Genomic DNA, 13,332 nt, shown 5'->3' with positions numbered 1-13,332 from the left:
GTTCCTATAAATATTATGTGTATTTTGGGTGTTTTAGTTTAATAATTTGTATTGTGCCTGGGAGATAATTAGTTTAAGTAAAATCAGGCTCTCTTATCTCCCAGACACAGAGGCGCCTGGGTGGGCTTACTGTACAAATGAATGCTGGGGGTCTTTGTATATAAACAGGCCACTGGGCCACAATAAAACATTCTTCTTGTACCCTTCATCAAGTCTTGGCTGATGTTTGGGTAGATCAGAGCTATAATCACTACTTTACTTCGGGCTTTGAGAGACTTACAGCGGATATACTCAGTCGGAGTATAGGGGGTACGTTAAACTTCTATTCTACCTTCAAAAATATGTTGCAGGGAAGACAAAAATATGAATCTCCTTTGTGAGATAAGATAAAACATTGTTATCCCCGAGGTGATTGATAGCAGGGAAGCTGTATGTTATACAGAATAACAGTAAGTACCATAAAAAACCACTAGGTGGCGATGTCAGTCCAATAAACTAAGTATATGAACAGCTACACAGAATATATTGAAGAAGTATGAATGAACGTTTGTAATACATGTGTAATGCATAATATGGAAAACTGGCAAGACTTTCTTTCCCCCACATAGTAAAAGCATGGCTTCTTATAACAGTATGAGTTTTAATTTTCATGTATGTATCCCCCTGGCATAAAATAACATTTCCCAGATTTTAAGACAGTGAGGGGGTGGGGGGGGGGGGGGAACCCCCCAGACGTGTGTTTTGAAAGATACCGTGGCATGAGGGGGCGTGGGTGGTCCCGGTAAGATTTTACAGTCATTAGTGTTCCGGCCCCCTGCTGAACCACCAAGCGATGTGGAGGGGACCGGAATGAGAGGACTCACGATTAGGCAGGAAGCAGACCGGGGGATTCTGCCGGACTGCCGGTACTACTGAGTGGGACCGCCGGTAGCACTTGAGCAGGACCGCTGGTAGCACAGAGGATTCAGCCGTGCAGCTGATACAGAGGACGTCCGGACCGGAAATGAGCACGTGAAGACTCGCGAACCAAAAGTAGAACAAGGAACACTTGAACTTGAACGTCCGAGGTGAGGAGGGGCTGGGTGTTTAAGTAGGGGACTTACTCCTCCCACAAATTCAGGCCTAATGGTTTTTCTACATATATACACACACACACAAATGTTTTATAACTGCCCACCATTTGCACCCCCCCAAATATGAATCCTAGAGACATCACTGATGCAGGCAGCACTATGTAAAAGTCAGTAAGCCCCGTAATAATGGCAATTGCTACAACGCCAGGGATCTTGCGAAATATGAGTACCAAAGAGCGGAGGACTGGCTGGCACAGAACAAGTGGTGTGCAATGCAGTAATACTGCGGGCCAACCCTCCAGAAAGGGGGAATTCAAATAACACTAGAGGGAAATAAATACACCAGAGCCTGCCAGTAACATAGGCTCATCGGAACATGAGTGAGAGAGTGTGGGGCAGGCATAGCCTGTCAGGGAATAGGGAAAAAGAGTAATGAGGCAGGCAGACAGGCAGAGTATGCCAGGAAAGGGACAACTGTAACGAGTATATACCCATACACGCAGGATCCAGCCAAACAGAAGACAGCACAGAGGAGAGATACGTCTACCGGACCTTAGAGTGGCTGGACTCGACGTAATAGGAGAAGTAGAGTCAGGAACGATCCGAGGTCAAGGGCACAAAGAGACAGCGTAAACGAGAACTAGCCGGGGTCTGGTACACAGGAATCAGCAAGCCGGCAAACAGTACAGACAAGGATAAAGCGAAAACGAAGTCAGAATACAAAGCCAAGGTCAAATACGAAGAAACACAACTGAACACAACAAGCACTAAAGGGAACTGTAGCAGAAACCATGATAGGGCAAGGAACTAAGGGAAAAGGGTAAGTATAAGTAGCCCTCAAAATAATGTGATTGGCTCCTGTCACTTCCACACCCCCAAAAGGTAAGTGTATGGGGTGATTGGCATGACAGGAGCCAATGGGAGCCTTTTTGCAATTTAGGCTCCCACTGTCTCTTTAAGAGCGCACCCGAGACTCGCGGCGGGCTCTTAGCTGCAGGCGGGACACGTGACCGCATCTCGCGGTCACTGCCCGTCTTCCTGTTCGGAGATTCGGATGAGCCGCGCGCGGCTCGTGCAGCCGCAGGACCGCGCGCGGCTTGAAGAGAGGACCGCGGCCGGCCCCCGGATAAGGTAAGTAACGCTACAGTACCCTCCCCAAGGACACGCCCTCCGGGCGGGCAGGACCAGGTCTGGCAGGAAAACGCGAATGGAAAGAACGCACAAGGCGGGGAGCATGAACAGCATCCGCAGAAATCCAACTGCGCTCCTCAGGCCCATAACCCTTCCAATGTACCAAGTACTGAAGCCGACCCCTAAGGAAACGAGAGTCAATAACAGCAGACACTTCGAACTCATCATGACCCTCCACAGAGACAGGAGGGGGAGGGGGAGTATGCCGGGTATTGCGGTTGCGTACGTAAGGCTTCAACAACGAGGTGTGAAAGACATTAGGTATACGCAGATTCTTAGGCAGACCCAAGGCATAAGAAACGGGATTAACCTTATGTATACTGCGAAAATGACCAATGAAGCGGGGAGCCAATTTCATAGAAGGCACCCGGAGGCGAATATTCCGTGTGGAAAGCAAAACCCTGTCCCCCACAACATAGGAAGGAGCCGCTCTGCGATGCTTGTCAGCCTGAGCCTTCTGGCGAGCAGCAGAGTCCACGCAAGTATTACGCAAACCAGCCAAATGCTCGTCCAGAACTGGCATGCCCTGTGAGGAGAATGCAGCCGGAAGAACAACGGGATGCTGGCCATAGACGGGGCTTTTGCCGGAAGAATCATGAGTGGCGTTATTCCGAGCAAACTCAGCCCAAGGAAGCAGGTCAGACCAATTGTCCTGATGGTGAGACACAAAACAACGGAGGTACTGCTCCAGAGACTGATTGGCACGTTCAGCATTACCATCCAAATTAGACTGGGGATGGTAAGCGGAAGAAAATGAGAGAGAAATACCCATTACCGAACAAAAGGCTTTCCAGAACCTGGAAATAAATTGGCTACCCCTATCGGATACAATAGATACGGGAATACCATGTAACCGAAACACTTCTCTAGCGAAGATAAGAGCCAGTTCCTTGGAAGTGGGCAACTTGCGAAGAGACACAAAGTGAGCCATTTTGGAAAACCGATCTACTATCATTAGGATGACTGTGTTACCATTCGAAGGGGGTAATTCAACAATAAAATCCATTGATAGATTAGACCAAGGTCTCTCGGGAATGGGTAACGGATGCAACAGCCCACAAGGAACTCTACGAGAGGATTTCATACATGCACAAGTAGTACAAGCACTAATATAATCAGTGACATCCTTGCGTAAGGTATCCCACCAGAAATACCGAGAAACAGCTGACACCGTTTTGGATATACCAGGATGTCCAGCAGTCTTAGTATCATGATACAGTGACAGAATATCCCTTCTCTCGGGAACGTCAATGAACAATTTATCGTTAGGCCTCTCGCTAGGTGCCATGCTTTGTTTCGCTTGTATGGCCTGCAAGAGGGACGAGGAAATAGACAATATAGTAGTAGCTATTATCCTGTCTGGGGGGATGACAGGAGTAACATCAACCTCCTGTTTGTCAGTAGTTTCGAACTGTCTGGACAGAGCGTCTGCTTTAGTGTTGCGATCACCTGACCTATAGGTGATAATATAAATAAAATGAGACAAGAACAGTGACCACCTAGCCTGCCTGGAAGACAATCTTTTAGCTTCGCTAAGGTAGGATAGGTTCTTATGATCCGTAAATATGAGGATGGGATCCTTAGTGCCTTCTAACAAATGTCTCCATTCTTTGAGTGCTAAAATGATAGCAAGGAGTTCGCGATTACCCACATCATAATTCTTTTCTGCTTTGGACATTTGTTTAGAAAAGAAACCACAAGGATGCAATGGCTTGTCAGGAGACTCTCTTTGGGATAAGACAGCACCTACCCCTATATCGGAAGCATCAACCTCAAGTATATAGGGTAATGAGGGGACAGGATGCTGTAAAATAGGTGCAGATGCGAACGTAGTCTTAAGAAAGTCAAAAGCTTGAAGTGCCTCGGTAGACCAGACACGAGTATTGCCTTCATTTTTGTCATACGGGTAATAGGTGCTACAATAGACGAAAAACCTTTGATAAAACGTCTATAATAATTAGAGAAACCCAGAAAACGCTGGATGGCTTTCAGACCTTGCGGCAGAGGCCATTCTATGACCGCAGCGAGCTTCCGGGGATCCATACGAAAACCCTTAGCGGAAATCAAATACCCCAAAAACTGGACCTCGGATTGGTCGAACAGACATTTTTCAAGTTTACAATAAAGGCCATTAGCAAGAAGGGTCTTTAAAACTATCGTGACATGTCAGTGATGAGTGTGTAGATCTGTAGAGTATATTAAAATGTCATCCAAGTACACAATAACAAATGAATGAATAAAGTCTCTTAAGACATCATTGATAAATTCTTGGAATACGGCTGGGGCATTGCAAAGCCCAAATGGCATGACGGTATACTCATAATGACCTGACCTAGTGTTGAAGGCTGTCTTCCATTCGTGGTCCTTTTTTATACGTATCAAATTGTACGCTCCTCTAAGGTCTAGTTTGGTGAATACCGTAGCATGTTTGAGCCTGTCAAACAATTCTGTTATTAAATGTATAGGGTAAGCATTTTTGATGGTGATCTTATTCAGACCTCTATAATCAATACAAGGTCTTAAATCACCTTCTTTCTTCGATACAAAGAAGAACCCCGCTCCAGCCGGAGAAGAGGATCTCCTAATAAATCCCTTGTCTAATGATTCTTTGATATATTCCTCCATGACACGGTTTTCTTGAACCGATAAGGGGTACACCCTGCCCTTTGGAGGTATAGTGCCAGGCAACAAGTCAATAGCACAATCGTAGGGTCTGTGAGGCGGTAATTTGTCAGCCTCTCTTTTATCAAAGACAGTCTTTAAAGATAAATACTGAGGGGGTATAGCCGTAGACAAAGGAGGAATGGTAGGAACATTAATAGAATTCACAGGCGTGACTTCAATAGTACATGACTCATGGCAGGCTTCACTCCATGATTTTAACTGCCCTGTCTCCCAGTCAAAAATGGGGTTGTGGGCACGTAACCATGGATACCCTAACACCAACTGTGAAGAGGGAGAGGTGATAACCTGGAACCGAATGGTTTCATAGTGTAAAACCCCTGTATACATGTGTAGCGGTGCAGTCTCATGAGTAACAACTGGAGATATCAATGGTCTACCATCTATGGCCTCAACGGCCAAGGGTATCTCCTTCTCTCTGATTGGAATATTGTTTTTCTTTACAAAATCAGAGTCTATAAAATTCTCAGCTGCCCCAGAGTCAACCAGAGCGTAAATATTTTCAACAATACAACTCTCTCCCATAAGTAAAGAGGCCAGTCCCCTATAAGGTCTTAGGTGCGAAAGTTTTCCGGGAGCAAAGGACACTCCTTTACCATATGGTCTCTCTTACCAAAATATAGGCAGAGTCCCTCCCTTCTCCTATGTAATTTCTCAGTATCTGAGTCCCTCCCTTCTCCTATGTAATTTCTCAGTATCTGAGAGTTTGGCAACCCCTAATTGCATAGGTTCCTCTTCAGATACTTTTACACTCTCCGGTGTATTAACTCTGGGGTGAATAGGTGTAACAAAACGTCTATTTCTATTCTTGGTATAGAGCCTGTCACGAATCCTAATATCTATATCAATCAGGTAGTCAATAAGGTCTTCTAAGGCAACAGGAAGCTCCTTAGCTGCTACCTCATCCAATATAGAGTCTGATAAGCCTTCCATGAAGGCAATAGTTAACCCATTGTTGGTCCAATCTACCTGTGAGGCAAGGGTACGAAACTGAATAGCGTAATCAGCCACAGACCTAGAACCCTGTTTAACCCTCATTAATGCTCTTGCGGCATTCTTAGACCTTTCCATAGTGTCAAAAGTTCTGCGAAAAGCTGTAAGAAAACTGTGAAAGTCATGCACCATAGGTCCATTAGCCTCCCAAATAGGGTTTGCCCATTCAAGTGCTTTGTCGGTAAGTTGGTGCATAAAGAACCCAACTTTAGACCTCTCTGTGGGAAATGAACATGGATACATCTCAAAATGAAACTCTATTTGGTTAATGAACCCTCTGCATGTCTTAGAATCCCCTCCATACCTAGGAGGAGGCGTTAAATGGGCCGAAGTAGTAGGCAAAGTGGATACTTCAGGAAGCAGGGGTGTAGGAGGGTTAGGTGCGGTTGCTGGAATGGTTCTAGCTAAGAGCGTCTGGAGAGCCTGAGCTATCTGATCCATACGGTGATCCTGCTCTACAAATCTAGCCTCATGGGATGCCATCTGTTGAGCTAAATCTGCGGGGTCCATGGCCCTATCGTAATGTAATGAGTATATACCCCTACACGCAGGATCCAGCCAAACAGAAGACAGCACAGAGGAGAGATACGTCTACCGGACCTTAGAGTGGCCGGACTCGACGTAATAGGAGAAGTACAGAGTCAGGAACGATCCGAGGTCAAGGGCACAAAGAGACAGCGTAAACGAGAACTAGCCGGGGTCTGGTACACAGGAATCAGCAAGCCGGCAAACAGTACAGACAAGGATAAAGCGAAAACGAAGTCAGAATACAAAGCCAAGGTCAAATACGGAGAAACACAACTGAACACAACAAGCACTAAAGGGAACTGTAGCAGAAACCACGATAGGGCAAGGAACTAAGGGAAAAGGGTAAGTATAAGTAGCCCTCAAACTAATGTGATTGGCTCCTGTCACTTCCACACCCCCAAAAGGTAAGTGTATGGGGTGATTGGCATGACAGGAGCCAATGGGAGCCTTTTTGCAATTTAGGCTCCCACTGTCTCTTTAAGAGCGCGCCCGAGACTCGCGGCGCGCTCTTAGCTGCAGGCGGGACACGTGACCGCATCTCGCGGTCACTGTCCGTCTTCCTGTTCGGAGATTCGGATGAGCCGCGCACGGCTCGTGCAGCCGCAGGACCACGCGTGGCTTGATGAGAGGACCGCGGCCGGCCCCCGGATAAGGTAAGTAACGCAACAACAACTAAGGCACATTGTTGCAGGCAGAGCCTGCCAGGAAAGGGACAGATAAGCAGCAGGCACAATTCAGAAAACTAACACAACAATACAATAAAGAGAGACAGTGAAGAGAGCAGAAACTCTGAGCTGTCCTTGTCATGGAGCAGCAAAGAAAGAGGAGGTGCTTGGGTTCACTGTGCCTTATACATACATTACTTGTTTCTGATTGGTTCTTGTTTTTTCTTTGTTTCTTTGCGGCTATGGAGTGAAGTAAAGAAAGATATGCAAAATATGAAGCCTCCTGTTATGTTGTAAAATTATGGCTGAACAGACATATAGCTCAAATTCAAGTGTTTGTTTTGATCAGAACGTGTTCAATTGCCTCTGGGGGTTAATTCAATAAATTAAATTTAAATATCTTGATTACTGCATATGGTATCATTTTCAGAATGTTCTCTTTTGTTTTTACAGCTTGAGATGGTCATAGATGTTGTTATGGAAGTTACCAATCAGAAGTTACGTGATGTTCAAAGTATGTAGAAATACATTTTAAATTCTTTTTCACAATACACGTGTTTATTGTACTTTGACACATTTGCAAAAAATAAAAAAAATAAAGATTTGTGATGATTAGATTAGACTTCCAGGTACTTTTTTTTCCTGCTGCTGTGCAGTTATACTGCTCATCTAGAAGCAGCAGCCAACTTGGGAAGTCACTGAGACAATGGTATAGATTAGGAAGCTATATTGTGTGTATAGTAAGAAAGCCTTGCGTTGACTCACCCTGTATACAGTAAGTAATACACGGCCTCTGGATTTGAGACCTCATGCCTGTGTATATAACTTTTTGAGTAAACACTTGCAGCATTACATTCACTATTTAAGCACAAGCCCACACATTGGGACATAACATTAAATTCCTCTCTATCAGGCCCTGGGGAGATAGCGCAGTTAAGCGGACAAGGGCACATGTAGGAGTGTGGGGATAGATGCATGGGATTGGTTGGGAAAGAATCTGTGGGTGGGATTATGTTCTGTTTAAGTTAGTGTGGGGGAGGTCTTACCTCAGTGCCACTTGGGATTCGGGCCAGCAAACAGCTTCCCTCCCACCCGCCCTATTAGTATATTTAGTCACAGCTAGCCGGGGGTATGTCCTTGCCAATTGAGTTTGAGGTTACGTTTAAGTATATGGAATGAGATTAACAAGTTTTTTAAGGTCTCAAACCTCCCCTGCTCCAAAGGTTAAACTTTAGGTTGCCTGAGGTCTCGTGCCCATCGAGCGTGGATAAGGTTGGCTGATGGCAGGCATTGGAAAGATATGATTTTTATGACGAGGGGGGAGGTGAGAGGCAGTGGTGATTAGGAACCACTCTAGGTTTATTGGCAAGGACGGTTGGGTCACTGTATAACACTATGGGTGGAGTTATATATGTATATATGTTAATTTATGCTTATTTATGTCTAACGTTTTGGTTACAGAAAAGAAGAGATTTAATAAATAAAGTTATGGATGTGTTATGCAGTAATTTAGTTTGTGATAATAAATGTTGTGGCCTGTTTCATCCATACTAAGTGGTCTGTCGTTACTGGGGGGTTGAATGTGGTTAGATTTTGTTCTAGGCTGCATCACGATTCCCCACTACGTACATACAAGGCATTTGTGCACTAAAGCTTCATGAAAATATTAATTACAGACAAAAAAAATCCCATTAAGTGCACATTAGTGTATGTGTTCAATTCATATTTTACATATATGACTTTATCTAACGAATCTGCTGTCTGTCTGGTATTTCACAGAGCCCACTTCGACTACTGAAGATGCAGTTGTTCAAGTTGTAGCAACAGACGTTAAATTAGTTGAAGGAGTTTTGCAAATTACATCAAATGTAAGTCTATTTGTTTAGTTGTGATACTTTTAAAAAGTTCATACAAAGAATACAAATTGCAATGATAAACTGTGTTTGAATTCTAAGTTATGACTTACTAAGTATATATTTTTATTAAGCAAAGATTTCAGATCAATTCAGTATTAAATGAAACTTCACATATAAAGTGATCCCGTCATGAAAGGAATTGATCCAATTATCCAATATTTACAATAAATGTATTCCTCAAAGGTGGGGGTCGGACACCAGATGTGGTCTACATATCCCCGGATGATTTTCAGGCGTTATAGCTGTACGAGTATTATGGGAGATGTAGTCCACAACATCTGGAGTGCCAAAGGTTGCTTACCCCTGCTTCTAGGGAACACCAAATGGGATTAGTTGTTATACTATACTGAGGGAAATAGGATCATATCCTCATAACACTCGAGTCCTAGCTACATAGAGTAAATATTGAACAAAGGGATTCTAAGACTGATAGAACCTAGGATTATCTACCCCCAGCAGCTTAATAATACACAATCACCCTGAAACAGAACTATTAAAATGTGATACATAGGTAATAAGTCTATATTAAAGTGGAGCGCTTTTAAAGGAAAAAATTATAAACATAGATAAAAAGCTTACCCCTCAATAATACACAAAACAAAATATATGAAATAAAAGAACATAAACACTATATAGTGCAGATGGTACAAAGTTCTTATTATATAATAAATGGTGACTTTAACAACTCACATGGACATGGGCCTATACATAACTCGCTGAGTAGACTGCCTTTTTATGCTCTTAATGGGGGGTAGGTAGGGTATTTCTATTGGCGGGGTGCCTAGGGGATTGGGGACCCCTAGTCACTTTATTATTTGTGGTCCCCACCCACCACTCATGGGTGGGAACCTTGGGCGTACCTTAGGTCCCCCACCCGCTGTTCATGGGTGGGAATCTTTTGGGGTACATTAGGTCCCCCCATTATTTATTTAGGTCCCCACCGGCCATTCACGGGGGGAGAAATTAGGTCCTCCCTTTAATTAACTAGGGTCCCCACCTGCCGCTCATGGCTGGAGACCAGGGGGGACATTAGGTCCCCCTTTAATTAATTAGGGTCCCCACCTGCCGCTCATGGGTGGGAACCAGAGGGGACATTATGTCCCCCATTTATATCAACCCCTTAAGGATGGCGGGCATGCCATGCCGTCCTTGGGGACCCAGCTCTAACCTCCGGGGGGCGGGATAGCACGTCTCAGCCGTCCTTTCTACTTACCCGGTCGCCCGGCAATCTGTGAGGATATTTATGGGGTGATAAATATTAAAAACAATATTTTCATAAAAATTATCAAAAATGTATTTAATAATTTTTATTAGATCAAAATTTATATCTTGGCACTGTTCCCCCGAATAATGATTTAAAGCTGAGAATTACCCACAATTTTAATTCTCTTAGATCCTAGAGGAAGTGTCACTAGAGGATTTAATTCTACAGTAATCAAAAATTAATTATAAAATTATAATTTACGGTGACAATAATAATAAAAATAATATATGTAACATGCGTGACAATAATCAGTGAATATTTAGGTATAACATAATTCTACAATATGGCAGTGATTTAACACAATATAAACAGCTAAAAACAACCAGTTGTCAACAAGATTTATGATAGGACACTACTTAGAATCCAAATTCACAGAGAAGACAAAACTTCACAGAACACAACAGTGCAGTGTAAAGCAATAAAAACTTTGGCTGACAGTCAAATCACACTGAATTAACTCTTCCACTGCTGGCTACAATCCTCATAGGCAAGATATCCTATTATATTACAATTTTACAATTAAAGTAATGTTCATATAATTCTACCAGATTTTACGTTTGCAGAATTTAAACTTTCCTAATTAAGATTCACTATCTTATATCAGAACAAGTCAATACCTCTGGATAAAAAAATGGTATGCTAACATTTGGCAAATTTACCATTAATATATCGTTATCTTTATTCCACCTGCAGGAATGGAATTTTTATAACCATATATTCCTTAGCTAAGTATGATTTCTAATAATTGAAATCTGACCAAGATTTAGCCAGATATAAATTCCTGCTATTAGTAAAAATTAAGTAATTTAATTAAATTAAATAAAACTTGCATAGTTACCAGTTATGGTGTAGATTTTCTCTCAGCTGTATAGATATATTCCAGAAATTTTGAATGCAAGTATGATAAGAGGGTTGTTAAAAATTACGTTTTCAGTTCTGAAGTTGTGTTAGTTGGAAAAGAAAATAGTAAGAATTAGGTGTGTCCATCTTTTGATTCAAATGTCAGATCTTAGCTGTTAGATGTGAGTCCAAGAGAGTGTTTAGAGTGTCCAAGAGTCAGAATGTGTAAGTCCCCAAGAGTTTGAGAGTTAGAATATGTTTCCATAGAGTCTGAACGTCCCTCTCTTCCCTTTGCCCATACTTTTAAAGGGGAAAACTCTCTGCACGTCACTAGTTGATAGGACCAATAAGGAACTGTAAGTGTGTCTTCCCTACAGACTATCATCTAGTTTTTGGTCATTAGGTGGCGCAATTACATCACAGAAAATTCTTGTCAAGGGTCCATTTACATCTTTGTATAATGGGTTAACTAAAATTTGTGATGCTTTTTACGTCATTTTTGTTATCTTTATGGCTACTATAAATCAAAAGAACCTGTCAGCTTCAAGGATTTTTTTTCCCAGTCTTAGTGTCTGGGATATATAACTTTAAATCTGACATGTCTAGACTCTTCTTCACCTCTTTCTTGCAATGCAACTTTGTAAGATTTCGATATTTTAATTTTTTTTAGAAAGTAAAACTAATTACTTAGTGTGATTTGTCATTTGGTGTCTGGTTTTCCTGTGTGAAACCGTGTTTAAGATTATTTATACTAGACATCAGTACATAATATGATATTTCTTCATTGATATTATATCTTATCTGTCCCTCACAGCTGCAGCATCCTCTCCCTACACTAATAAGAGCTCATGTGACTCCAGCTCATATAGAGGCTGGGTCACATGCTGCACTGGCCAATCACAGCCATGCCATTAGTAGGCATGGCTGTGATGGATTCTAAGGGCACACAAGTCAAACGCTTGTTGATTGGCTGCCCTGCAGCTTTTCAAAATTCGCCATTAAATTGACGACCACCGAACTCGAACCCGAACTGTTACTGAAATGTTCGGGGTCAAAAAACGTAAGGTTCGTTACGAACCCGAACTTTACAGTTCAGGTTTGCTCATCTCTAATTATTAACAGTACTAATTTATATAAGTGTGAAGAAAATAGACTTTTGTTCGGGCTTTTTCCTACAGTATTTTATGCATATTGAATCTATTGGTTCGGTAGTTTGAAACTACCGAACACCGACCACCCTCCTGGCTCATTAACTTAAAAAAAAAGTCTAATGCCACATTGAACAGAAAATGGCGGCCATTTTGTTTGCACAAAAGGAGGCAGCGGGACTTGGTCCTCGAGTATCTGGAACTAAAATCAGACACTAAACCTCACGAACCACCGCTGAAACTACCGAACGCCTGCTTCCTTTAGTTTCCGAACAGCCAGGAGAGCGCCATTCGGTAGTTTTGTTCATACGGACAAGGGGAGCAATCGCTCCTATGAGCCAGGAGGATCCATTCGGTACTTTTATTTGTTTTTTACCTTTTTCTGAATTGACCGACCGCACACTGTTTTGGGCAGGAGCCTAGTGTGTGATCGGTAAAATGTGACTTCCATGCTTTTTAAGAACCCCTGAACCGATCTGGGTGAAATTGGGATATGTTGATCACCCAGATCGGGGCTATCAGGGGATATGTAATTTGTAGGGATACCTTGTGTGGAAAGGGATGTTCCAACTTTTGGGGAAATTGTGTGCCCTCTGCCTGGAGATAATTTGTTTATTCCTTAACTTATCTCAATATCTCCGAGGCGGAGAGAGGGCGGGGGTTACTGTAAATCTGTATGTTGATTGGCTATTGTCTTTGTTTGCTGTGGGAGGTCCTCTTGCAGGAAGATTTCTCATAAAAGCCAGTGTGTTATCAATAAACTTCATTCCTGTTACACCCTTCGTGAAGTCTAGGCTCATGTTTGGGGGATATTCTATTTGCTGGGGAGAATTGTCTTGGAAGCTGCATTCATCTACACTCTTCCTCTACTTCCTACTGCAGCTATAATCACTTATGCCCAGCTATTGGTAAAGGAATAGAAGACCGCAGTACCGTAACCACTGCAGATCTTAACAATATGCTTAATATATTATTGTAAGTTATAAGTGGATAGTGTGTATATGTATATATAATTATGTATACATTTGTCTC

At 42.7% G+C, this 13,332-nt stretch overlaps 1 protein-coding gene across 1 annotated transcript in view; it reads left to right on the top strand.

Annotated features, from left to right (window-relative positions):
- Nucleotides 1-7,548: 7,548 nt before the first annotated feature.
- The window catches only part of LOC134610453 (uncharacterized), a 113,992-nt gene continuing 108,208 nt past the window's right edge, over nt 7,549-13,332 (top strand). Inside the window, exons 1-2 of the mRNA XM_063453417.1 lie at nt 7,549-7,646; nt 8,912-9,000. Coding sequence (XP_063309487.1) covers nt 7,592-7,646; nt 8,912-9,000 — 144 coding nt within the window. The 5' untranslated portion in view covers nt 7,549-7,591. The remainder of the gene's footprint in view (nt 7,647-8,911; nt 9,001-13,332) is intronic.

The sequence above is a fragment of the Pelobates fuscus genome, chromosome 5, assembly GCF_036172605.1.
Source record: "Pelobates fuscus isolate aPelFus1 chromosome 5, aPelFus1.pri, whole genome shotgun sequence".
NCBI classification, from domain to species: Eukaryota; Metazoa; Chordata; class Amphibia; order Anura; family Pelobatidae; genus Pelobates; species Pelobates fuscus.
Note: the sequence above shows the minus strand (reverse complement) of the source record. Positions and strands in the feature narration are given on the sequence as shown.